This window comes from Dromiciops gliroides, chromosome 4 (genome assembly GCF_019393635.1).
Source record: "Dromiciops gliroides isolate mDroGli1 chromosome 4, mDroGli1.pri, whole genome shotgun sequence".
Lineage (NCBI taxonomy): Eukaryota > Metazoa > Chordata > Mammalia > Microbiotheria > Microbiotheriidae > Dromiciops > Dromiciops gliroides.
Window position 1 is genome coordinate 355,792,635 of NC_057864.1, and position 27,799 is coordinate 355,820,433.

Here is a 27,799-nt window from a genome sequence, read left to right on the forward strand (position 1 = left end):
AATCTATAGGATCTTTTAAACAAAAACTGTTATTTAGCCATGTCTCCCTCATTCAATATTTGTAAGGGCAGTTTTTTTTCATCCTAAGTATAGAATTTTCCATTTGTTTCTGTTATATTTCATCTTATTAGATTTGGTCTTGCTGTCTATGTTGTTGGGATTGTTTTGGATTTTGACTCTCATTCATGTCAGCTCCTAGTTCAATATCATACATAAACCTACCAAGAATGCCTTTTACAGCATCATCCAAGTTACTAATAAGAATGCTGAATATCAAAGGGCCAAGGCAGGGGCATTCCATAAGGGATTCTCACCAGAAATTGATCCAATAATGACTACTCTTTGAGTATGGCCATTTGATAAGCTCTGCATCCACCTAATTGTCCTACCATGAAGTCCATGTTTCTACATTTTGTCATGAAAACAGTATGAAAGATTTAGTCAAATGCTTTGGTGGAGGGACAAAAAAGGAAGAGGAACATGACTGAATGGCACCTCCAAAACCAAGGAAAGAGAGAATGTCCAGGAGGAAAGGATGGTCCATAGTGTCAGACACGGCAGAGAACTCAATGAGATTGGGCACTGGAAAGGGTCATTGGATTTCATGACTAAAAAGTAAAACTGGTGACCTTTGAGAAGGTAATTTCTGAAAGGATTAGGGTGAAACTCAGATTTCAAAGACTGAAGAAAGAATAGGTGGTAAGGAAGTGCAAATATAAGATACAAATAACTTCTTCAAAAACCTTCTAAGAGAAGGGGAAGGTAGAGATGGGACAGTAACTGGGTGGCATAGAAGATTTTGTTTTTCTTTTAGGATTATGGAAACTTGAGTACATTTAAAGGCAGCTGAAGGGGCAGCTAAGTGGCGCAGTGGATAGAGTACTGGCCCTGGATTCAGGAAGACCTGAGTTCAAATCCGGCCTCAGACATTTAACACTTACTAGCTGTGTGCCCCTGGGCAAGTCACTTAACTTCAATTGCCTCACCAAAAAAAAATTTAAAAAATAAAAAAATAAAGGCAGCAGAAATGGAGCCAAGACAGAAAAAGAATCTATATGAAGATGAATGAAAGAGGAGATGACATTTGCAACAAGATTCTGGAGAAAGGAATGGAATCAAGCATGAATTAGAAGAATTATCCTTAGTGAGAAGTCAAGGATACTTATATGACTAGAGGGAAAGAGTAGAGAATGGGTTATGGTGAATAGAGGAATGATGAATAGTTTGAGGAACAGAGGAGGAGAACTGGGGAAACTCATGAGAAATAGCCTATCTCAGTCTTCTCAGTGAAGTTCAAAACTAAATAAACTGCTATACTGAAGAACAGACTAAAGTACTCTGAATTTTCATATTCTTCAAAGCATTCATTCTTTATTTTTTATATCTGTAAAAAAAAGAGTAAAACTACAGACATACTGTGCCATAGCCACAATCTTCACCAAGCTAGGAAAGGCTGGATATTTTGAATATCCTTTGAGAAAACAAAATCAAACGAAGCTAACAAATGAAATTATATACATTTGGGAGATTAATGACCAAAAAGTACAAAAAGTAGGGTCAGGGCCAAGGAGGTTCAGTGGGAATGAGATCTGAAATATTCTGAGAAAATATTCATAGATAATTGATTCCAGCAAGTTAAGCAAATATTTCCATTCACTTACTGAAGGCAACATGGGTTCCCATGGGAAAGCAAATTTCCTATAGTCCTTTGGGGAAACAATGTCTTACATAATCTTTGACCCTTTGTAGTCATGTTAAGAATCTAGATCTATAATCACAACAAAATAGTAGGCCTAGAATCCTTCTCCCACAGATGTGGGTGTGGATGTGGGCTTGGTACTTTGGGAAATTTAGAATTTATAATAGTCATTAAGAGAAATAAGTAATTGAAAATAGTAGAATACGAGATTATTAAACAGTAGCAAGAAGCAAGTTGAGGTCATGCACCATAAATCTGCAGTGGGTAAAATCAACTCAAGGTGATTTTGATTAGCTCTAGTGATATTCAGCAGCCCTGAGGCAGGAGTTGAAAGTTGATGGCAGTTACCCCATGGATAAGATTTAATGAGTCAAAAAAGGGCAGAAGATTAAGGAATCAAGGAATTCAAGTATAATAGCTAGTAAAATTACTATAAGTAAGGCACAGGTATGAAGGCAAGTGAAGCCAGAGTGAAAAAGACTGGAAGGCAAAGAAATGGGGTCATGATAAGTGTACAAAAGTTTAGTATGAATGAGAGAGGGAAGAGGCAGAAGTATAAGATACTGTATCAGATAATGAAATTTCAAAGTTTAGGATCCTGATGATGATACAATTCCCCAAAATGACGAGGCTCAAGGTGTGATCATTTCAATGAGCTGCAGTGGACTAATGAAGGAAGATAAAATTGAAGTTTGAAGAATTAAGTGATCAGGTATTAGAAGTCATCAATATTTCCTCCTTTCATTTTTAATCTCTCTCCCTCTAATAAAGTAAACAGAACCAGGAAAAATATACAGAATGATTACAATAATGTAAATGAAAGGAAACTGAAAGTTGAGTAATTACTATGAATGATCTTGGTTTTGGAAGGCAAGTAATGAAACATACCTTACCGATTTGGGCCAACAGGATGGACCTAGGGAAACAGAAAATTATGTCACATGTCAGACTTTGTCACCATAATTTTTTTTTATTAACTCTTCTTTGTTATAAGGAAAGGATCAACTTTGGGGATGATGGAGGCTAGATTCTATGTTGAGAAATGACTAACATAGAAACAAAAAAATACCAGTAAAACATTTTTTAAAACACAGATGCCTGTTTTCAGTCATCATCCTCCTTGAACTTTTGGCAGCATGACACCACTGGCTACCCCATTCTTCTTGACATTCTCCTCTTACATTGGTTTTCCCAGTACAGTTCTCTTCTGACTCTCTTCTTTCCTATCTGATTATTCTTCTTTGTCTCCATCACTGGTTGATCTTCCACCTAATTCCCTAAACATGTGTGTACTTAAAGGCTCTAGCCTTTGTCCTGTTCTCTTCTTTCTTTACATTCTCTGCTTTGGTAAATTAATTTATTCCCATGACTCTAATTATTATTCCTATTATAGAATTCCCTAATTTACCTCTCCACCCTGATCTTTCTTCAAGTACTAGAACTGCATTTCCAACTGATTGATGGATAAATTAATGGATAATTTGAGATATCTCACTAACACCTCAAATTTAACATGTCTAAAACTGAAAAATTATCTTAACCTGCCTCCCTAACTGACTTTCTTCTTTTTCTTGATGACACTGCATTCCAGTCACTCAGGCTCAAAATCCTGGAGTTTCTTGACAGTTCTCCCTCCTTCACCTCCAAAATTCAAGTAAAAGTCAAGTTCTATATATTCAACTTCAAAAATGTTTTTCATGTCTTTTAAGTCTTCTCAGTTCAATTTACTGTCAATTTATCTCTTACACAGACACTCACACTAGCCTCCTACAGGTTTCCCTGCCTTAACTAATTCCCTTCTACTATCATATAGTTGACAAAATAATCTTACTTTCTATGAATTTAATCATGTTACCTTCAGTGACTACCCACTGTCTGCTGGATAAAATGCCAACTTCTTAGACTGCCTATCAAATGCAGTTCCTTAAAACTTGCCAGTCACAAAGGCTACCTTCACTTGTCTAGCTAAAAATCTATGGAGCTATGTCCTAAAGACTAGATAGCATTGGGGCAGCTAGGTGGCACAGTGGATAGAGTACTGGCCCTGGAGTCATGAGTACCTGAGTTCAAATCCCGCCTCAGACACTTAATACTTACCAGCTGTGTGATCCTGGGCAAGTCACTAAACCCCAATTGCCTCATTAAAAAAAAAAAAAAAAAGACTAGATAGCATTGCTCCAAGAAAATCTAGGATCTCCTCCTACTTCCCTATAAAACAAACAGGGATATGATTTCTGGCTATTTTGAAGTCACACTGAGGGCATAATAAGATCAAGGGCAAATGACCTGTTGTAATTGACAGACAGACTGCCCCAGGCAAAGGGGGTGAAGTGAGCATAAGGCAACCTAGGGTTGGAATATGTGACAGGGAGTAGTTAAAACTGGAAAGGTAGGTTAGAGTTAGATTGTAGAGGGAGTTAAATGTCAGGCCAAGAAATTTTTATTTTATCCAGCAGTTGCACAGCTGGTATTGAGGTGGGGTAGAAGTGGGGAGTTGTCAACATTATCTATATTGTGAAATCTTGCTGAGCAGAGAGCTTAGCACAATAAGCACTTAAGCAAGAGTTACTCTTTAAGCTCTATACTTTATCAACAAGCAATCATGTCATGAGACTTATGTGAAAACCAGGTTTATTACAAGAGAAATGAACATGTATGGGAACCCAACAGATTCTAAGATTTTACAGAAATTTACACTTTTATAATAGCAGCACAAAAGGAGAAAGGGATAGCAGGAAGGGGAGTAATATGAGAGGGGGAATAGAATAGTGCAGGTGCAGGACACCAAGACCACTCCCCAGGGAGGAGGAACAGAGTGATGGCAAAAGCCACATTCTTTTCCCTTGAGAATTGCTAAACTATGAAGATAGGAGGGTACTCTTATCTGCAAAAGACCCCAGCTGCACAAGCATTATCCAGTCTGGCACAGACTAGCTGGTGCCCATCTTGCCTCACAAAGACACACAGGGAGTCCAGCTTGGGGTGCAACAATAAATTATGTCAGCTCAGGGGGAGTTTTGTCCTTGGTACATTCAGGGCCTCCTGCATGCTCCAAGTCTGGTGTTTCTGCAAAATATGGCAACTCAAAAAGACAATTTCAGGGAATCCCCTTAGCAGCCTTTAACAACACATTCAGTTTAATTCAATTTAAAAAGCATTCAAGTTGGGTGACAGGGAACATTCATCAGTTTTCTACTGTGTTTATTAATCATAATAAACTCTGTGCCCACCCTCTCTACCCCCTGCCAGGCAATCTCCATCAGAAAAAGAACCCAGGTGGGAATTCAAGAAATCCATAAGCCAGATATGCAATACCAGATGGAATATAATAATAAAGCTTTTCATCATATTTCCATCCATATTGGTAAGAGGCCATGTTGTTCTTCATCCTTTGTTTTAGAAGAGGATCAAAGATATCATGGGGTGATGTCTTAACTTGTGGGTGAACTGGATTTAAGTGAGGCAGAATTGCACAAAGCTGTCAACCTCACTCTGTCTTCCGGAATCATCCAAGTCAAGGGACAAGACAAAAGTCAAAATAACTGGAAATGGCCCAGGATGCTGTGGATGACCTTGGCATCTTCCATGTCTGGCCAAGCTTTAAGCACTTCAACCACATTTGTGAAGACCAGTGGAGCAAATTGTTCTCATCTGCCCATTCTGCTAGAGGAAGTCTTTACATGCTTACGATGGATATTCCTCTAACTCACAGCTTATGAGTTTGAGGCCTGTTGGTTACCTTCAACCTGGTCAAGCCCATCTGCTGAGAAGGTTTTAGGGGTGTGGCCACTTTGCATGCTCCAGCTTCTTAGAGACAAAGAGCTATGTAGGGAAACGGAGGAAGTATGTATCTAGTCATAGCCCTACTCAAAACACTTTTTCTGCAGCTGTTTTACTTCTCAGATAGACTCAAAGGCACTCCCAAGAACACACTGACTTCTTCCATGACCTGCAACACTAGCCACACCAACTCTAGTCTTCCAGACCACCATTCAAAATACACAAGCCCTGATGCTACTTTCTTATGCCATAGGAACAGCTTAGAGGAAAGCACTACACACAAACATTTGTGCATATTGTGTGAGTGTATGTGCACACACATGTATGCATTATTTATTGGAAAGAAAGTACGGTGCAATGATCATAGTGTTGGGTGGGGAGGGAAGGGGGTAGACTGAATCATCCTGAGGACTGACATTACCAGCCTAGAATTCAAATCCCAGTCCTGTTGTGTGACCCTAGATAAGTAACCTTACCTCTCTAGGTCTGAGTTTCCTCATCTCTAAAATGAGGGGATCAGACTAGATTACCTCTAAGGTTCTTTCCAGTTTTAGAACTATGATATTATAAATATGGAGGGGGCAGCTAGGTGGCGCAGTGGATAAAGCTCTGGCCCTGAATTCAGGAGGACCTGAGTTCAAGTCTGGCCTCGGACACTTGACACTAACTAGCTGTGTGACCGTGGGCAAGTCACTTAACCCTCATTGCCCCCCCCCCAAAAAGGATATTATAAATATGGGCTATTTTAAAAATAGCTATTACTAAGTTAAATGAGGTAGTGTAGAATAATGAATAGTGATCTGACCTTGCAATCAAGAGAATCGGGATTGGAGTCCCACCTTCAGTTTAAGTCTGACATATACTGGCTATACATACACTGACCCATACACTGGGAAAGTCACTTAACCTCTCATTGCCCAAGGCAAATTACTAAGACCATGTACAGCTAAAATCTTAGGAGTGTCTTTATCAGGGAGTTCCCTATACCTGTGAAATCACAGTTCCAGCCCCATCCCTATTAAATGAAATGATTATAAAGAAGGACCACCACCACTATCACCACCACCACCTCATATTCACTTCCTCAGCCCCTGAATAGTAGGAACTGACGAGGGTCTCACACCTAAGGATGCATCCTTCTATCTGCTATTCCTCCTTTTCCTTCCATTTCTTTTTTCTTTGTCTTATCTTAAAGTCCTGAAATCTACCTTCTTCTACCCTTCTACTTTTGTCAGGAAGTTTTCCAAATTCAATCTAAATTTGCCTCTTTGCAACTTTTACTCTCTACTACTGGTTCTGCCCTCTTGGGTCAAGTGGAACAAATCTAATCCCTCACCATGTGACAGGTCTTCAAACACTTGAAGAGAGCTACCACACCCTGGCTGAGTCTTCTTTTCTTTTCCCCAGTTCCTCCAACTAATAGGCTCTTCATTACCCTGGTTGCCCTCCTCTGGACAATTTATAGTTTGCCAGTGCTCTTCTTTTGGTGTGGTTCCTAAAACTGAACACCATACTCCAAATGAGGTCTAAGAAGAACAAAGAACAACGAGAATATCACCTCCCTGTTCCTGAAAGCTCTCACTTGTATAATGAAGCCCAAGATCACATTAGGGTTTTTCAGCTTCCATATCACACTGCTAAGGTGGTACGGTGGATGGGGCACTGGCCCTGTAGTCAAGAGGACCTGAGTTCAAATCCAGCCTCAGACACTTACTAGCTGTGTCACCCTGTGTAAGTCACTTAACCCTGTTTGTTTCAGTTTCCTCATCTGTAAAATAGAAAGAAATGGAAAACCACTCCAGTGTCTTTATCAAGAAAACTATAAATGGGATCATGATAGAGTCAGAAACCACTCCAGTGTGTCAAGAAAACCACAAATGGGGTCATGAAGAGTCAGACACAACTAAATCAACAAAAACAACAACAAATTTAGAAACTTGAGTGGAGGGGTAAAGATGTCAGAAGGTGGAAGAAGAGAGGCTAAATCAGTGACTTCCTATAACATGGAAGTTATATGGAAAATATGCACCCATAGAAAATAACAATGGTTTCTCTAATTGTTTGAGCTTACTTAAGTCTGACAGTTTTGGGATTTTGAATCAGTCCATGTGTATGATCACTGGCTTGGCCAACTGTTTTAAGAACAACCACTTATAGCTCTTATTTTGATACAACCCCAGAAAGGAAGCTATTAGTCATTGCAATTCATTCTGCAATTTATGAACAAGTATTAGGCTTGTGGTCCTATGAGGGGATAATTAAATAAATTTGGAAGCAGTATGAAATAGTGTAAAGAGAACTATTTTTGGAGTCAGAAGATTTATGTTTGAATCCTTATTTTGCTATTTTATCACTCGGATGACTTTAAGAAAATCTCCATAGTTTCCTCTTCTATAAAATGAGGGGGTTAGACTGAATGACTTCTAAGGTCTTTTTCCAGCTCTAAAACTACTATCACATCCTATTCTAAGTCTACTGTTATTTCCAGCTTCAAATCTATGAGTACTTTTGTTTGGTCTGTCTTCCATGGATTGAATGAACTCCCTTCCTCTGCCTCTTAGACACTTTAGTTTCTTTCAAAACTTGAGTGCTACCTCCTACCCTCCATGATGATTTATCCTGATTTTCCCAATTGTTAGGGTCATTCCCCTCCCCTCCCCTTAATTTCCACAACCTATATTTATTTTGTTTATATTTCACATGCACTTTTCTGCATACGTGTTGTTTTTACCCAGTAGAATGTAAGTTCCTTGAGTTTTATTTTCATTTGTGAATCCTCAGCACCAAGCACAGTGCCTGGCAAACAGTGAGCACTTAGTAAATGCTTGTTTATTGGTTGATAAACTAAAAGTTGGTTTAATCCCTCATAAAGTCTCTCCCTGTCATCTTAACATTGTTGTCTCAAGACTCTCTTTGAATAATATTACCTTAAAACAAACATGAAAAGTCTTTTGCACATATATCAGTAAATTTGGAGCCCATTTAGAATATGGCAATCTATAAATGATCATCAAATGTATCTCTTATCTTACCTTGCCATGAAGTTTCTGACTATCCTTATATATTTTATTGCTTAGAAGTATACAGTTAATTATGCCAGAATGTAATGAACCTATTTAAAAATAATGATCATACTACTTTTATATGTGTTTTTGTATATATGTGTATGTGAGCAGCTTATAAATAAATTATAGGTGAAAGGGAATCTATTTGATATCAGTAATCTAGCATCCATTTCTGGTTATTTTAGAGGTGGAAAAAGGGGTCCATTGTCCTGGAATTTTTCAAATCACTTATACCCTGACCAGGGACATTGTAGGTGAAGCAGAAAAAACTATGTAGCTCTAACCAAGGACGTGGAAACCTGCCAATGTTCAGAGCACAGACACATGAAGGAAGGTAGAAGCCAGAAGTGAGAACATATGAAATAGAGGTCAGCACCAAACGGAGTTTGACCACCCCATTTAAGAATTTGGAAGAGTTGCAGAACCTAGACTTTGAACAAATTCCCAAAACAAGAACTGAGACTGGAGATATGAGTATATAGAAGACACTGAATGAAAAATCATTTATCAACCTCTTCCTATGTGCTAGGCATTAGGCTAAGCATTGGGGACATGAGCAAACAAGCAAACAAGATAGTCCCTGCACCAGACTTAAATTCTAATAAGAGAAGACAACATATATAGGATAGTGGTGTTCAGGGAAAGTGCCAACTGCTTGGACAAGAAAAGTCAAAACCGAGGATCCCATAAGATATTAGAGCTTAAGACTTTAAACTAAGACTTTTAAGGCACTAAGACTTTGAGAACTCCTTGTATAAACACTATAAGTGAAGAAATGCTCAAGAAATAAACCAAGAGAAAGAGTTTACTTTCTTTAATAGTTTAATTAAACAACTACAACCAGAACATCAGAGAAAAAAATAGGGAATATAAGAATAATTGAAGGAAATTAAGGAAGAGATAAAAAATGGAATTTTAAGTGACATATAAACACTGTAGGAAAGAATTGGAAGAATAAATTAGAACCTTATCCAAGCAGTAGACTCCCTGAAAACTATAATGAAGCAAATAGAACTCAACTACTCCATTAGACAGCAATAAATATTAGAACAAAATTTAAAGATTAAAAACAGAAGAAAATGTTAGGTATATACTATAAAAAAACAACTGACCTGAGGAAAGGCAGTAAACTCTCAAGCTCCTTACACAATTACTCCAAAAAACTCCAAACACAGCTATAAGACAACTCCTGGAGCAGCAGAACCCACAAAAGTATGGGCTGAGCCCATTTTCCAGCCAAAGACAGCTTAGAAGTTCAGCAGGAGGGGGCTGCTGTGCTGTGCTGGGAATGGAGACCAACCCCGGGTTGTGCAGACAGAGAAATTTACCCCCAAGCTTCCAAACAAGCTGCAGCACCAAATCGAGAAAGGGCTTATGAAGTGGGGGGAGAGATTGGGGAGAAGTGGGGAAGTGAATGAATCTTACACTCATCAGAATTAGCTCAAAGACCTTAATCTCATCAGAATTGGCTCAAGGAGGGAATAATATATACACTCAATTGGGTGGAGTAATCTATCTAACCCTGCAGGAAAGTAGGAGGGGAAGGGAATAAGGAGGGAGGGGTGAAAGAAGAGAGGTCAGAGAGGGGGAGGGGGCAGTCAGAAGCAAAACACTTTTGAGGAGGGATAGGGTAAAAGAAGATAGAAAATAGAGTGAATATCATGGGAAGGGAATAGGATAGATGGAAAGAGTTAACAATAGTAATTGTGAAAAAAATTTTGAAGCAGAGGCAAGAATAGTGTAAGATGATGATGATGGATTGATTGATGGATTGATGATGATTGGAGGAAGATGAGGACTGATGATGAGGATTGAATGAAGATGAGGATTGGCAATGATGAGGACTGATGGATGATGATTGATGATTTATTGATGATGGCAAAATGTATGGTACTTACTTTGCTGGGCTATTGTGAAGAAAATTATTTGTCAAGTTTAAGGTACTATATAAATGTTATCTATTACTGTTTTTGCAATAATCAAACTCATGGGTTTATTGTAAGGAAATCTCTCTTTAAAGTACTGTATAAATGTAGTTTACTATAAAAAAAAAAGATGAGCAGGATACTGTCAGAAAGACCTAGAGGGACCTACATGAGCTGATACAAAGTGAAATGTACTATATACAAAATAACAGTAATATTTTGAAATGATCTGCTGTGATGACTCGGTTATTTTCAGCAATGCAATGATCCAAGACAACTCTGAATATCTTATGAAAAATGCAATCTATCTACAGAGAAAGAACTGATGGTACTTGAATACAAATTGAAACATCATTTTTTTGTTGTTAGTTCCTTAATCTGAAGTTTTGTTTTTGTCTGTTTTCTTTTACAATATGGCTAATATGGAGATGTTTTACATGACTACTCATGTATAACTTATATTGAATTGCTTGAGTTCTTGTGGGGGGGGGTAGGTGGAGAGGGAGGGACGAAGAGAAGTTGAAACACAAAGTTTTTAAAAATTAATGTCAAAATTTGTTTCTATATGTAATTTGGAAAAATAAAATTCTAAATTAAAAAAAAACTGACCTAGAAAATTAGTCAAGAAAAGACACACAAACTACACAAAAGAGGCCTGGCTACTATATTTCAAGAACTCGTGAATTAAAACTAATGCTCTGTAACTGTGGGTATTACATAGGGCTCTATCTTGGGGTCTCTTTTCTTTTCCCTTTAACCTGTTCCATTTGGTGATCTCATTAGCTCCCATGGTTCAATTATCATCTCTATGCTGATGATTCTCAAATCTACTTATCCAGATCTAAACTTTCAGTCAATCTCTAGTCTCCCATCTTCAACTAAACATCTTGAACTGGATATCCAATAGACATCTTAAGCTCAATATATACAAAACAGAACTTTCCTTCCCAAACCCTTTTCCTAACTTCCCTATTACTACTAACGTATCACCATCCTCCTAATTACCCAGGCTCACAATCTAGGTGTCATCCACAACTCCTCATTCTCTTTTACTCCCCACAACCAATCTGTGGCCAAGGTCTATCAATTTTAACTTTGTTATATCACTCTCATATGTCCCCCTTCTCTCTGAAATGGCAACCATCCTGATATAGGCTCCTCATCACTTCATAATTGGACTATTACAATATAGGCTGCTGATTGGTTTCCTTACCACAAGTCTCTCCCCACTCCATCTTCTATTCAGCTATCAGTGTTTTTCTGAAAGCACAGGTCTGACCAGGTAAGTCTGACCTCTCTACTTAATAAATTCCAGTGGCTCCCCAGAGGTCTGGAATCAAATCTAAAATTCTCTGTTTGGCATCGAAAGGCCTTTATAATTTGCCTTCCCCTCACTTTCCAGTCTTCTTGCACCTTACACAACTCTACCCCACCAAAAAAAAAAATTCCTGTGATCATCAACAATGGCCTCTTTATTGTTCCTCAAAAAGGAAACTCCATCTCCTGAGTCCTTTCATTTTCACTGGCTGTCTCCCATGCCTGGAATATCCTTTCTCCTCAGCTGCACCTCCTGGCTTCTTAAAGTCCCAGCCAAAATCCCATGTTTGACAGGAAGCCTTTCTTTCCCTCTGTTGATGATTTCCAATTTACCTAGCACAGTTGTTTATATGTTGTCTCACCCATTAGACTGTGAGCTTCTTGAGAGCAGGGGATGATGTTTGCCATTCTTTTTATCCAAAACACTTAGCATAGTGCCTGACACAGTAGGAGCTTAAAAAATGTCTATTAACCGACTGCCTGATGCAGGGCAAAGTAACCCCCAAATTAAAACTTCCAGGGATGTCAATGATGAAATCCAGAGCTTCCAGGTCAATGAAAAAATACTACAAGTAGCCCAAAAGAAAGAGTTAAAGTACCAAAGCATCACAGTCAGGATCACAGAAGACCTGATTGATAAAACTACACGGAAGAGAAAATCTTGGAAAACAATATTCCAAAATGCAAAAGATAATAGTTTACAACTAAGAATAATTTACATGGTAGAACTGACTATAATCCTATGGGGAAGAAAATGAATCTTTAAAAAAATATAGAACTTTAAAGAATTTTGGTACAAAACAGACCTAAGTAGAACCATGAAATGCAAACAAAGGAATAAAAAGCAAAACCAAAAAAAAAAAAACCCACCCCAAAACACTAAAAAAAGTAATTACATTTGAGCAAATGGAAAAGGCTAAATGATGATGAAATATTTATATTCTAATAGAAGAAGAAACAAGTATCCCTTCAGAATCCTAACAGTTTCCAGAGTTAGAGGGGATTAAATAAGATAAACAAAGAAACATGAAATGGTTTTATCCTGTTTTATTGGTCTTAAGAGATGAAACAAAAGGGAGGGGAAAGGAATACACTAGGAAAGAAATGAAAAAGAAGAGCATGGAACTTGCTATTTTTAAAATTAGGATATAAAGGAAAAAATATATAAAAACATGAAGGAAGGGAAGGGTAGAATGGGTAACATATGAATGTCACTCTTATCTAAACCTAACAAAGAAAGATTAAATACACACACACACATATATACACATAAACACAACACAAAGAAGTTTGGTATATTAACACAATAAACTCAACAGGTTAGGTTAAGTAAGGGCAAAAGCAATGAAAGAATAATCACAATTAAAACAAACTTCAATTCCCAAGAGTGGATTATAAAAGAAATATTAAGGGGCAGCTAGATGGTGCAGTGGATAAAGCACTGGCTCTGGATTCAGGAGGACCTGAGTTCAAATCCAGCCTCAGACACTTGACACTTACTAACTGTGTGACCCTGGGCAAGTCACTTAACCCGCATTGCCCTGAAAAAAAAAGAAAAAAGAAAAAAAGATATTAAAAGGGAAGAAAGAAGGCATAAGAAACACTGCTTAGAGTCTAGATAAGAAGAGAGGAGAGGCAGTGGTGTGGAAACAGATCATTTCAGTTACAGATAACTTGTATTGATCACATTCCTTCATTTTTATCACCTCAGGGAGTAGAGATGAACAAGTATTACTAGGTATCATGGAGTGAAATATACAAAGAATGAACATAAATGGAATGAACTCATGTAAAAAGGAAGAGCAGTGAAAAATAGGTTATAAAGTAAAATCCAATCATGCATTGTTTACTAGATCCATACTTTTTGTTTGTTTCTTTGTTTTGTTTTATTTTGTTGGGGTTTTTTTTTTGCAAGGCAATGAGGATTAAGTGACGTGCCCAGGGTCACACAGCTAGTAAGTGTCAAGTGTCTGAGGCCAGATTTGAACTCAGGTCCTCTTGAATCCAGGGATAGTACTTTATCCACTGCACCACCTAGCTGCCCCCTAGATCCATACTTAAAACTTAAATTTTAACAGAAATAAAATGAGCTGGAATAGAATTTATTATTCTGCAGGTGACAAAAACAAAACAAAACAAAACAAAACCCAGGAGTATAAAATATTATCTTGGCAAGGCAACAGTAAAAATGGAAATGGTTAAAAGAGATAATCAGGGAACCCTTATTATGCTTAAAGATACTATGTCCAATGCAAAAATGCCAATTAATATATAGGTACTACATGGCATAGCATTTAATTACTTAAATGAGATGCTTTTAGTCTGGGGTCAAAGTTATTGATAAAAATGTTGAAAAAAATAGGAAAAAAGACACAAACCCTGTGACACTCTAGAGGAAACCTTCTTCCAGTATATCTTACTCTTTTTTTTAGTAATAAACATGTTTATTTATAGTTTTAAGTTCCAATTTTTATCCATCCTCCCCCTCCTCCTTTCCCTCCCTGAGGCAGAAATCAATTAGATATGGGTTATACATGTGCAATTATGTAAAACATTACCATATTAGTAATTTTGTACAAGAAAACTTGAATAAAAGAAAAAAAATGAAAAAAAGTGAAACATAGCATACTTCAGCCTGTGTTCCATCAATATCAGTTCTTTCTTTGGAGGTGGACAGTATGTGTCATCAGTAGTCCTTTGGGATTGTCTTGAATCATGGTGTTGCTGAGAATAGTTATTCACAGTTCTTCATCCAACAATATTGCTGTGCACAATGCTCTCTTGGTTCTGCTCACTTCACTATATATCAGTTCATACAAGTCTTTCCAGGCATTTCTGAAAACATCCTGCTTGTCATTTCTTATAGCACAATAATATTCCATCCCCATCATATACCACAGCTTGTTTAGCCATTCCCCAATTGATGGGCATTCTTTTGATTTCCAATTCTTAGCCACCACAAAAAGAGCTGCTAGAAATATTTTTGTACAAATGCATCTTTTTCTCTTTTGGGGGATGTCTTTGGGATATAAACCCCGCAGTGGTGTTGCTGGATCAAACGGTATGCACACTTCTGTAGCCCTTTTGACATAGTTCCAAATTGTTCTCCAGAATGACTGAATCTTTTCACAATTCCACCAACAGCAGATTAGCATTCCAGCTTTCCCACATCCCTTCCAACATCCAACATTTTCCATTTTTGTTATATTTGCCACTCTAATAGGTATGAGGTTGTAAGGAATTAATTGTGATTTGGGGTTTCCATGACCACATCTTTGTTTCATTATGGTCAGACTAAAAAGATGTATTTTTGAAAACCATGTGGCTTTGGCATCAGGAAGTGATGTTTGCTAATGGGGCTTGTCAATCAAAGTTGCCAGCCAATTAGCTTGGGGCTGTGTGTGTGCATGGCCCTGTTTCTGGTTTTGCAGGGGCCTTCAGGAGGAAGCTAGGGAGGAGAGGGCTTACTCTTGCACCAGGGAGAGAGGTAGAGATGCTGGTGTGGTGGACCTTCAGACCAAGCCAGGGCCCACTGTGCATCTGATTCTCCTTGCAACCACAGATTCCAGGTGGTGGTAAGTTTGTCTTGTTGAAGCTAGGCTAGCTTGGCTAGAGGCAGGTTTGGGGTGCCTGGGGCCTTTTTACCCTAGAGATTTAGATTCTAACTATCTGGGAAGTGGGACATATTTTTCCCTTTCTCTATCCCCTTTCTCATTGTCCCTGGCTCTATTAACTTCACCTGAGTAGTAGATTTGTTCCCATTAATAATACCTGATTTGTTTGTGAAAAAGAGGCTATTAATCTTCTTTCTTACCCCAATATTAATTGGGTGAGCCACCCAATTAACTCTCCCCATACTAAATTTGGCCCTTACAAGGTGATACCTCAGATTTGTTTCAATTTGCATTTCTCTGATCAATAATGATCTAGAGCATTTTTTCATATGATTATAGATAGCTTTGATTTCTCTGTCTGAAAACTTCCTGTTCATATCCTTTGATCATTTATCAATTGGGAAATGACTTGTATTTTTATAAATTTGACTCAGCTCTTTATATAATTGAGAAATTATATCTTTATCAGAGATAATTGTTTCAAAAATTCTTTCCCAGTTTTCTGCTTCTCTTGTAATCGTGGTTACATTAGTTTTGTTTTTACAAAAACTTTTTTAATTTTATATAATCAAAATGATCCATTTTACATTTTTTTAACTTTCTATTTTTTTTTACTTTCTATATCTTCTTCAGTCCTAAATTCTTCCTCTGCCCATAAATCTGACAGATAATTGATTCCATGCGCTCTTTTTTTGTTTGTTTTTTGGGTGAGGCAATTGGGGGTTAAGTGACTTGCCCAGGGTCACATAGCTAGTAGGTGTTAAGTGTCTGAGATCAGATTTGAACTCAGGTACTCCTGAATCCAGGGCTGGTGCTCTATCCACTGAGCCATCTAGCTGCCCCTCCATGCTCTCTTAATTTGCTTATGGTATCATCTTTTCTGTATAAATCATTTTGACGTTATTTTAGTATATGCTGTGAGATGTTGGTCTATACCTAGTTTCTGCCTTACTGTTTTTTGTTTTCCCAGCAGTTTTTGTCAAATAATGAGTTTTTGTTCCAAAAGCTTGAATCTTTAGGTTTATCATATAGATTACTACAGTCATTTAATATAGTGTAATTTGTACCTATTCTATTCCACTGATTTACCTCTCTGCTTCTTAGCCAGACCAGATTGTTTTGATAATTACTTCTTTATAACACAGGTTGAGATCTGGTACTGGTAGACCACTTTCTTTCATATTTTTTCATTGATTCCCATTATTTCTATGAGCCTTTGTTTTTCCAGATAAATTTTGTTATTATTTTTTCTAGATGTATTAAATATTTTTGATATTTTGATTGGCATAGCACTAAATAAATTAATTAACTTAGGTAGGATTGTAATTTTTATTATATTGTCTTGGTCTACCTATGAGCAATTAATATTTTTCCAATTGTTTAGATCTGACTTTATCTGCGTGAAAAGTGTTTTATAGTTGTCATATAGTTCTTGCGTTTGTCTTGGCAGGTAGGCTCCCGAGTATTTTATATTGGCCACAGATATTTTAAATGGAATTTCTTTTTCTATCTGTTGTTGCTGGACTTTGTTGGTAATATATAGAAATGCTGGTGATTTATGTGGGTTTAGTTTGTATCCTGCTTATCCCTTTATTTTGTTTTTTGGGGTGTTGTCCCATCAATATCACCTATAACCATACCCTCTGTCTATATACACTCCTTCTAATTATTCTGATAATAAAGTTAAGACTTACAAATATTATAATCCCTTCAATATCACTTTATGGCCACATCCTCTCTCTACACATATTACTTTTAATTGTTCTCATAATAAAGTTAAGACTTATAAATATTATCTTATCATATAGAAATATAAACAATTTAACCTTATTGAATTTCTTACAGTTTTTCTTTTTTCTTTTTTACCTTTTCATTTTTCTCTTGAGTCTTGTATTTTGGAGGTCAATTTTTTAATTCAATTCTGGCCTTTTAATAAGAAATGCTTGAAACTCCTCTATTTCATTAAACGTCCATTTTCCCCTGAAAGGGTATATTCAATTTTGCTGGCTAGGTGATTCTTGGTTGTAAACCTAACTCCTTTGCCTTCCTAGTATATTATATTTCAAGCACTGTGATTCTTTGTTTTGTTTTGTTTTTGCAGGCAATGGGGGTTAAGTGACTTGCCCAGGGTCACACATCTAGTAAGTGTCAAGTGTCTGAGGCCAGATTTGAACTCAGGTACTCCTGAATTCAGGGCCGGTGCTTTAACCACTGCACCATCTAGCTGCCCCAGCACTGTGATTCTTTAATGTGGAAGTTGCCAAATCCTGTGTAATTCTGACTGTAGCTGCACAGTATTTGAATTGTTTCTCTTTGGCTGCTTACAATACTTTCTCCTTGATCTGTGAGCTTTGAAATTTGGCTATGATGTTTTGGGAAGTTTTCATTTTGGGATATCTTTCAGGTGGTGATAGGTGGACTCTTTTGACTTCTATTTTGCCCTCTGGTTCTAATATATCAGGGGAGTTTTCCTTGATAATTTCTTGAAAGATATTGTCCAGGCTTTTTTTTTTTTTTTTAAATCATGGCTTTCAGGTAGTCCAATAATTCTTATGGTATCTCTCCTGGATTTATTTTCTAGGTCAGTTGTTTATCCAATGAGAAATTTCACATTTTCTTCTATTTTGATTTTTTTTTTTTACTTTTTGATTTTGTTTTATTGTATCTTGATGTTTCATACAGTCATTAGCTTCCATTTACTCAACTCTAATTTTTAAAGAATTATTTTCTTCTATGTCTTTTGTACTTCCTTTTCCATTTGGCTTAATCTGTTTTTTAGGGAGTTATTTTCCTCTGTAAAATTTTGTGTTGTTTTCATGGTTCTCTTGCATTACTTTTCTTTCTTTCTCCAATTTTTCTTCTACTCTAATTTGCTTTTTTTTTTTTTTTTTTGCAGGGCAATGAGTGTTACGTGACTTGTCCAGGGTCACACAGCTAGTAAGTATCAAGTGTCTGAGGCCAGATTTGAATTCAGGTCCTTCTGAATCCAGGGCCAGTGCTTTATCCACTGTGTCACCTAGCTGCCCCCTCTAATTTGCTTTTTAAAGTCCTTTTTAAGCTCTTCCAGGGATTTTTTGGGAGGGTCTGAGGCCAATTTACATTTTTCTTTGAAGCTTTACCAGTAGTCATTTTGCTACTATTGTTCTTTCTCTATGTTTATGCCTTGATTTTTCCCTATCACCATAGTAACTGTCAATAGGCTAGTGGGGGTGGGGGTGGGGGTGAGAAGGAGTTTGCTCATTTTTGTGCCTTTTTTATGCTTTGATGTTTTTTTGAGAGAGTTGGGATCTATTCCTGCATGGTCCCAGGTTTTTGTGCTGAGGCTTTGGTCTTATTGGTGGCTTTCACTGGGCTTCACGACTTAGCTGCTTGCTTTTTCTGTAGGGTAAGCTTCCCTTCTGATTGGTATTGGGGGTTAGTCCTCCCTTTTGAACTCCTCTCAGTCTGGGCTGGCCCTCTCCAGAGGTGGTGTCCTTGTGCTGGGTTGCAAAGTTAAAGTCTTTCTAGTGGCTAGCCCTGGAGGAGTAATCTCATTGTTAGTCTGCCCCAGCGGTGGTTCCCTGCTGCTGGGTTGCTCTATTGGCAGGGCCTTTGTTTTATCAGGTCTTGAAGGAGTAATTTTGTTGCCAATCTGCCCAAGTGTTGGGATCCTGCTGTTGGGTTGCTATAACTGAGTCCCTCTGCTAGCAGGTCCTGGAAGGGTAATTTTTTTTTTATATCTGCTGAGGGTTGGAAGGCCTGCTGCTGGTTTGCCCCAAAGTCTCTGTGCTGGGGAGGTTCCATGGGTGGGAACTAGCTGTTGACCAGTTTTGGATGGGGCTTCATTACTGGTCAGCAGTAGGGTCAAAACCTCCCTGGTGGTCTGTGCTAGCTGTGGGGTGCCTGGTGAAGGTCCCTACTGTGGTTCCCAGACTGTTCACTTGCTCAGGGAGCTGCTGGTTTGCAGGAGGTTGGAGCCTCACTGGTGATTTACACCAGGCTCAGAGCCCTGCTTCGGGTTTCCTGCTGTAAGCCCAGAAACTGCTATTGCTGCTGCTCTTGGACCTTACTTCCCTCCCACCCAGGTAAGGTAGACCTTTCTTGCTGGGCTGGTAAGCTGCTTCCCTGCTCCTGAAACAATTCAGAGGCAGTTTTCTATAGGTTTGGAGAGAAAATTTGGGAGAACTCCAGAGGGTTCCTTCCTCACTCCACCATCTTGGCACCAGAAGTCCTGTATTACTTTTTAATGTCAACGTAATGAAGCCTGTCCTGCTTGATAATGGCTTGATGTTGACAACATTCAAAATGTATTTTTATGAAGAACAATATAATAGGGACACAAAAAATCCAAAGTATTAGAAACCTGCAGGTGTACTAAGTACTTTAAATTAGTATATTTGCATTTCATCTACATAATACTTATACAAATTAATAATTTTACTGTTGTAGACCTTCTATAAAGATTACTTTGAATAATATAATTATAAATCCTTTGAAATCTGAGCTGAGAACTAAACTTGATTTGTAGAGACCCAGAATATATTTCATACACAGCTCCAAGCTAATTGGCTGGTCGAATTCAAGTCCATTGATTGACATGACTTAAAGGCGGTCTATGAATAGAGGTAACTTCCGGACACCAATCTGACCTTTGAAACCTCAGAAAGGCTACCTCATGCTTTCTCAGTTCTCACAAGAGGAATTAAGAAGCCTCTTGATGAGGGTGAAGGAGGAGAGTGTAAAAGCAGGCTTGAAGCTTAACATTAAAAGACAACAACAAAACCTCTAAGATCATGGCAACTGGTCCCATCCTTTCCTGGCAAAGAGAAGGAGAAAAAATGGAAGCAGTGTCAGATTTCATATTCTTGGGCTCAAAGGTCCCTGCAGATTGTAATTGCAGCCATGAAATTAAAAAATACTTGCTCCTTGGAAGGAAAGCTATGTCAAATCTGGACAACATACGAAAAAACAGAGAGACATCGCCTTGCCAAAAGAGGTCCATAAAGTTAAAACTATGGTTTTTCAGTAGCAATGTAAGGCTGTGAGAGTTGGACCATCAGGAATGCTGGTAATTGAAGCTTTTAAATTGTGGTGCTAGAGAAGACTTTTGAGAGACCCTTGGACAGCAAGGAAGTCTAAACAGTCAATAGTTAAAGAAATTAATTCAGGCTATTTTCTGGAAGGTCAAATACTGAAGCTGAGGCTTAAATACTATGCCCATATAATAAGAAGATAGGACTCATTGGAAAAAATCCTGATGTTGTGAAAGATTGAAGGCAAAAGGAAAAGGGGAGAGCAGAGGTTGAGATGGATAGAAACAACAAACATAAACTTGGACAGACTTTCAGAGGTAGTGGAGGATAGAAGATCTGGTATAATATGGGCCACGGGGTCATGAAGAATTGGACTGAACAACAAGTCACTGTGTATATCGTTTTCTTGGTTCTGCTTATTTCAGAATACATAGTTCAGAATCCTTACTCTGCATTAGTTCATATACACCTTTCCATGATTCTCTGTACTCATCACACACATCATTTCTTACAGCACAATTATATTCCATTACATTCACATACAAGTTTGTTTAGCCATTCCCCAATTGATGGGAATAAAAAAAATCAACAAAATCTGATAACATCAAAAAAACAAAAACAGGGGCAGCTAGGTGGCGCAGTGGATAGAGCACCGGCCCTGGAGTCAGGAGGACCTGAGTTCAAATCTGGCCTCAGACACTTGACACTTACTAGCTGTGTGACCCTGGGCAAGTCACTTAACCCCAATTGCCTCACTAAAAAACAAAAACAAAACAAAACAACAACAACAAAAAAAAAACAAAAACATAAAACCTTAGACTGAGAAACAAGTAGGATAGTCAATATTATATTACTATGTCATATTAATGATATGTTATTAGTTGTGTTAAGGTTAATATGCAATATTTTTTCATAAATCAGAGCTTGGAATTTGTGTTTATTTGTGATTTTATTTTTATTTTGTTAGAATGTTTTTGTGGTTATTAACCTTAGAAGAAGAAAAAATTTAAACAACTCATACCTCATTTTAGGAATGGAATATTCCGGAAGAGCTGTGTAAATCAAATTTTTGTAACCTAAATAATTTTAAGTGGAAATCCTTTGCTACTTTTTTTGTTGTTTGTTTTTTGTTTTTTTTTGGGGGGGGGGCAATGAGGGTTAAGTGGCTTTCCCAGGGTCACACAGCTAGTAAGTGTTAAGTGTCTATGGCTGGATTTGAACTCAGGTCCTTCTGACCAGGGCCGGTCCTTTATCCACTTTGTCACCCAGCTGCCCCCCTTTGCTACTTTTTAAAAAAATCACCCTCTAATTGCCTTTGTATTGAAAACCCATATTTTTTACATATTAGGTAGCTTAACATTTTATATCTGTACTTTTCCTATCTATTATCATTTTTAATCATGCCAACACCCCTGTGACATAAGAACTGGTTATCATTATTTTAATTTTATGGATTATGAAACCTATGGCCCAGCAAAACCAAGTGAGATGCTCAGGGGTTACCTCATTAATTTAGTTATAGAAAAGGAATTTGACAATCATCATTTGGTGCTCTTTCTATTATATCAGATTTTTAATGTCTAAACAAAACTATCTCAGTATAACTGATTTGTATGTTTTACATTTATTTGTATGTTAAAAGGAACTACCATCTCGTTCAAGACTATGGCAGTCAATCAACAAGTATGATAAAGTTTAGAATGTGCCAGGTGTGGATACAAAGAAAGGCAAAAACAGTCTGCATTCAAGCGGCTCACATTCTAATAGGATGCTTCCCTGGAAGGATCCCATTAGGCTGACAACTGCAACAAAAAGAGAAAGATGAAAGGGGTAAAAGGAAGAGGAAAGTGGGGAATAAAGAAGACAGATAGGAAGATAAAGAAAAGAGGGAGAAGGAAAAGGTTAGAGGAAAATAAGTGCAAAGTAGAGCAATTATCAGCCTGATAGAAAAAGGGGGAAGGAGAAAGGTAGAAAAATAATTCAATCACTCCCCTATCCCCTATATAATTTCTAATGTTTCTTGCACTGAATTTTGATTGCCACTTGACCTGGACATCTTGGGGGGAGGAATCAAAAATATCTGAAAATTCTATCCTCCATCTAGTCATACCATACTAGCCCATATGTGAAGAAGCTCCAATCCCCATACTCTCCTACCTGGGTCCCTGTAATATACTTCGACTAAGAGAACCTATACTGACTGCTAAAAACAACAACAAAACCCCCAAACTTTGAACGCTATGTGCAATTACATATAACACTATTTTAAGACCTGGGATTTATGTAGTCCTTGTTGCTCAATTAGTCAAAGCAGTGCTGTTTGTTATGCAATGTTACATCTCCCATATCCCTACTTTTTTGCACAAATATACACCACCCCCCATATCTAAAATGCAGTTCTAGTTCATCTGCAACTCAGAATGCCTGGATTCCTTTAAAATTAAATCCTTGGGAAGCAACTAGGTGGTGCAGTGGATAAAGCACTAGCCTTGGATTCAGGGGGACCTGAGTTCAAATTCGACCTCAGACACTGTGTGGGCAAGTCACTAAACCTTCATTACCCCACCAAAAAAAAAAAAGAAAAGAAAAGAAAAACCCTCACTGCCCCGCCAAAATTTTTTTAAAAAATATTAAATTAAATCCTTGTTTTCCCAGTTGCCTCCCCCCCCCCCAAGGTGATCAGTAAATGCTTGTTCTGGAGTCAGAGGACCTGCATTGAAATCCTACCTCATCCTAATGTGTATCCTTGGGCACATCACTTACTCTCCTTGTACCTCGGTTTCCTCATCTGGAAAAAAGATGGGTAGAATTGTAATGACTCTGACGTACCTTCCAACTTTAGCTCTATGATCTTATGAATGAAAAGTTTCACAACAGTCTCTTTACACCACACCCAGTCTAATTAGGTCAAGCAGCTATTATTAGCCACACTTTGCAGAATGGGTTAAGAAACAAGTCACACTCTAGATAGAGAATTAGAACAGTTCGGCTGCCCCTTTTGAGAAGATACACACTACCCACCCCCTCCAACGTCCAAGAACAAATCCTGCAAAATGAAGGGGGTTAGTCAGGTTCTTATTTATGATTCTGCAAAAACTGTTTAAATGGCCAAGGCTTTTTATTCAATTCAAAAAACAATTATTAAGTGCCTTCTAAACTCCAGGCACCCAGCTAATTAAGCTCTGGTAATGCAAAGAGACTAGGCAGCCCCTCCCTCAAGGAGTTTAAAACCTATGGCCTGGGGGAATGGGGGAGGGGGAATGCAACAAGGTATACATATATATGCCAACTCGAAAATGATTAAGAGGTAAGGAACTGGAAATAAGAAGGGTTGGGGAAAGCTTCCTGTAATGGATGGGGTTTTAGTTGGGATTTAATGGAAGCCAGGAGCTTTCTATTTTTTCAAACTCTTCATGCACAGATGTCTTTTTTTTTCCTTTTCATTTTTGAGGTGCAATGAGGGTTGTGACTTGCCCAAGGTCACACAACTAGTACGTGTCAAAACTGAGATCGAATTTGAACTCGGGTCCTCCTGAATCCAGGGCCGGTGCTTTATCCACTGCACCACCTAGCTATCCCATACAATTACAGATGTCAATAGAAGGACGAATTCCCTATTTCCTCTAGGGTCTATTTCGTCTTAAATATCAGCTTCTAGGATCCTGGACGTTTAAAGGTCTTCAGAGTTAAGTAACTTAATTTCAGTGTGGCACTTAATTCACTGCAGGAGCCTGGGAAGCTAATCTTTCCCCCTGCCACTTGGAATCTAGATTGGTGAAGACCACTCTTTTTCATTGTTTTGTTTTTTCCGCCAGCCACCCCAACTGTAGCTTTCCTAAACTACAGGATCCCGGCTAAAGCTCCACGGATTCTCTGTTGTTACAATGTAAAAAAATCAGCACGTGTCCAAGGCTGAAGAAAAAGGGTTTCGTTTGGGAGAGGCGGTTATATAAAGAGGGGGAGAAAGGACCGCCTTCTTCATTCCCAGTGTCCAATCCTTTCCCCCCAAACAAAGAGTCCTCGATAACCGATTGGCTAAGAGTAGGAATGACATGCGAGGGCGGGGCCGGGAGCCCGTCCATCACGTGTGGCCTTCCCCGGCGGTCCTGCGTAGTCGCAGTGCCCTTCCGAGCTACTCGCGAGTTTGGGGTAGGAAGGAGAGGCCCGGAGGGGGGGCGGGGGCGCTGGCAGTGCTGGTGGCGCGCCTGCGTTGTGGGTGCTCTGGAGGGGTAGCTGCTGCCTCCTCCTCCTCCTCCTCCTCCTCCTCCTCCTCGTCCTCTGTCGCTGCCGCTACAGCCACCGCATTCGAGAGTAGATTTCAGAATCCCCCGGAGTTGTAAACAATGAAGCAGAGTTCGAACGTGCCGGCTTTCCTCAGTAAGCTCTGGACGCTGGTGGAGGAGGCCCACACCAACGAGTTCATCACCTGGAGCCAGGTACCACGGCCGGCGGCCTCCGACTTCCTCAGATTTCCTTCCCCTAATGCACCGCCTTCCCCCGCCCCCGTCCGCTGCAGAGACTGGGGGGAAGGGGGGGGGGAGGTGAAAAACACCGCATCTCCCCCCCCCCGTATCCTTCCGGGCGCTCCCCCGGAGACGGGACCCCCTCCATCTCCATGGTCCCCCCGGTATTGTTCTCCCTGGCGGCCCTGGGAGAACGTGAGTCAGGAGCCCCGGGCGCTGCTCCGGACTACCGGTTCAGCGCGCGGCCTTCTCTGCCTGCCAACCCAGGGTGGGAGGCGAGGAGGGGGTCGCGGCTCCCGGAGCTGGCCTCGCACCTGCTGCCGGCCCGGCCGGTCAGCTGCGAGGGCTGCACCGGCCCTCTCTGGCTAGCCTTGGGGGGGGGAGGGGTGGGCGATTGGGTGTCTGGGGGGGGGGTGGCGCACACAGATCACCCTTCCCCCACCCCCCCTCGAGGGAAGGCCGGTGTCTAGAGCGGCGCGCTCCCTACTGCCTTACTCCTTCATCCTCCCGTTTGGGGGGTGCAGGGGCGGGCCCAGATCCTGAGATTCTGCGGTTTTCCTCCAGCTGAGATCTACTCTGCCATCTTTCCAAAGAAGCCCATCTCTACACGCCCCTTTCTCATTATTTAAAAAAAAAAATCCCTTGAATCCGGAATGGTTATAAAGATCGGGGTGAGGGAGGGAGCGGTTTGGAGAGTAGGTAGGGAAGTGTGCAGATCCTTATCGCTTCATGAGAATTGACTGTAAAAATCAAATCATTGAACAGAAAAAGAAAAATGAACTCGAGATTGGGGCCACTTAACAGGTTGTGTGTGAGTCTTAATGATTCTTAGCTTCATCGTGGTAGACAGTAATTAAGCAATGGGCTAGAACAGATGAGGGAATTTCATAAATCAGTGACCCAGCAGCGTGATGTAATGGAAGGAGCCACCGTGGGCCGAGAATTGAAAGACCTAGATTTCCCCAAGGTCACACAAGTATTAAGTATTGGATTTGAACCCTTCTCTAACTGTAGCGCTCTTTCCCTTGCCTGTCTTTTAATTGGTTCAATTACTTTAGGCCAATCACTTAGCCGCCTGTGGCCTCACTTTTCTCATCAGGGAAATGGAAGTTTTCGACTAGCTGATCTCTGGGATCCCTTCCAGTTTGATTGAAGCTTTGTGTAATGGAAAGGAGGAACAGGACGTTTGAAATCGGTTGCTGATACCACTAGTTTTGAGTGACCATGAACAAACTCATTTAGCCCTCTCCAAGCCTTGGTTTTCTGATTTTATAAAATGGAATCACATTACCTACGGCTCTTATCTCATAGAGTCGTTGTAAGACTTAAATGAAGGAGAGAAGGGACTGTGCTAAGAGCTTTACGTATATTTTCTTTGCTCCTCACAACTTTCAAGGATTTAGTTGCTGTTATCCCTATTTTATGGTGGAGGAAACTGAGGCAAACAGATTAAGTGACTTGTCCAGGGTCACATAGCTAGTGTCTGACTTGTGATTTAGATTGAAATCTTTTGACTCCAGGCCAGCACTATCCATTGCATCACTTAGCTGCATCCAGTGAATTAATATATGTAATGTACTTTTGCAAACCTTATACCTATACAAATAGTATAGCTCATTAATCCTGCACCAACCACATGCCAACACGTGGGCCATTGCTAAATTATGAAAGGGGAATTAGTTCCATGTCATTTTCAACATATAGTGAAACTACACATTCATCCTTTTTATTAGATGTAGTCACTCAGTGAAAGGGATAAATAAGTCCCTGTTCTGATGTATCTGTTTACCCTAATAAAAAAATGTTTCCTTTCATAGAGATAATAGATTTAAAGATGGAAGAAGCCTTAGAAGTTACCCGGTCATTCCCCACGTGGTCTTACATTTTTAATAGGCCTGAAGCCTAATTTAAATATCTTGCTCAAAGTCACATAGGAAATAAGTGGCAGAAGCAGAATTCCAATCCGGGGCTTTTGACTGCAGAAAATGCCTTGATAGCCCCTTGGCACTTTGTTCTTATTTCTTCTATACACTTAGGTTCTCTTTTTGGGTTGTAGTTATTTGTCTCCGTATCTTATTAGAGTGTAAGATATTTAAGGTCAGAGACTGACTTCTTTGTATTTTCACCCAGCACCCAAAAAAAAAAATGTGCTTAAATATTTGTTGTATTGTTGAATAGATTATAGTCCTTAAAGGTCATCATAGAATTCTAAATAAGCATCCTTTAAGAGCCATCATTTTATGTTAGTACATTAAGTCATGTGATTATTTTCTAATGAAGGGAACAGGCAATTTAAATTGGAGTGGAGAATGATGAAATCGAATTTTGAAGCTAGAAATGAACCTTAAAGATCTTATGGTCCACCTTGTTTATTTTGCAGGTGGGTAAACTGAATCCCTAAAACGTTGAGTAACTTAAGGTCATATGATGTAGAACTGGAAGGAATTTTAGAGGTCAACTAGTTATTTTACAACTAGGAATTTAAGGCCAAAATAAGTTAGTCAGTTTAGTGACTTGCCCACAATTCCAGTCATTAAATAGGAGAGCACAGATTTTAATCTAGGTCCTATAATTCCACATCTAATCATTTTGCTACCAAAATACCACTTGCCCCCATGTTACAGGGTTAGGCATAGATGGAACTAGAATCCAGGTCTCTGTGTTTACTATAGTGCCTTTTCTATTATACCATACCAGGTGCAAGTTTAATACCATTCATTCAAGCTACCAGTATTGAGCTGGCATTGATCTATCACTTCACAACTAGTCTCGAATTGATGCTGTCCTTTGGAAGAATGGTAGCCAAGACCAAGAAAAGGGAACAGTATGTGCTAATAGTTGGACAGAGATCCAGAATTCAATTCAATCCAGTAAACATTTATTAAGGGCTTACTGTAGGCCAGACACTGGAGGTATGAGAACAA

General features: G+C 39.1%; 1 protein-coding gene across 2 annotated transcripts in view; it reads left to right on the forward strand.

Annotated features, from left to right (window-relative positions):
* Window positions 1–24,579: 24,579 nt before the first annotated feature.
* HSF2 (heat shock transcription factor 2) overlaps window positions 24,580–27,799 on the forward strand; it is a 44,607-nt gene continuing 41,387 nt past the window's right edge. Inside the window, exon 1 of one of the 2 annotated variants that reach the window (XM_043962478.1) lies at window positions 24,580–24,848. In XM_043962478.1, coding sequence (XP_043818413.1) covers window positions 24,756–24,848 — 93 coding nt within the window. In that variant the 5' untranslated portion in view covers window positions 24,580–24,755. The remainder of the gene's footprint in view (window positions 24,849–27,799) is intronic. The other variant, XM_043962479.1, reaches the window with a different exon arrangement.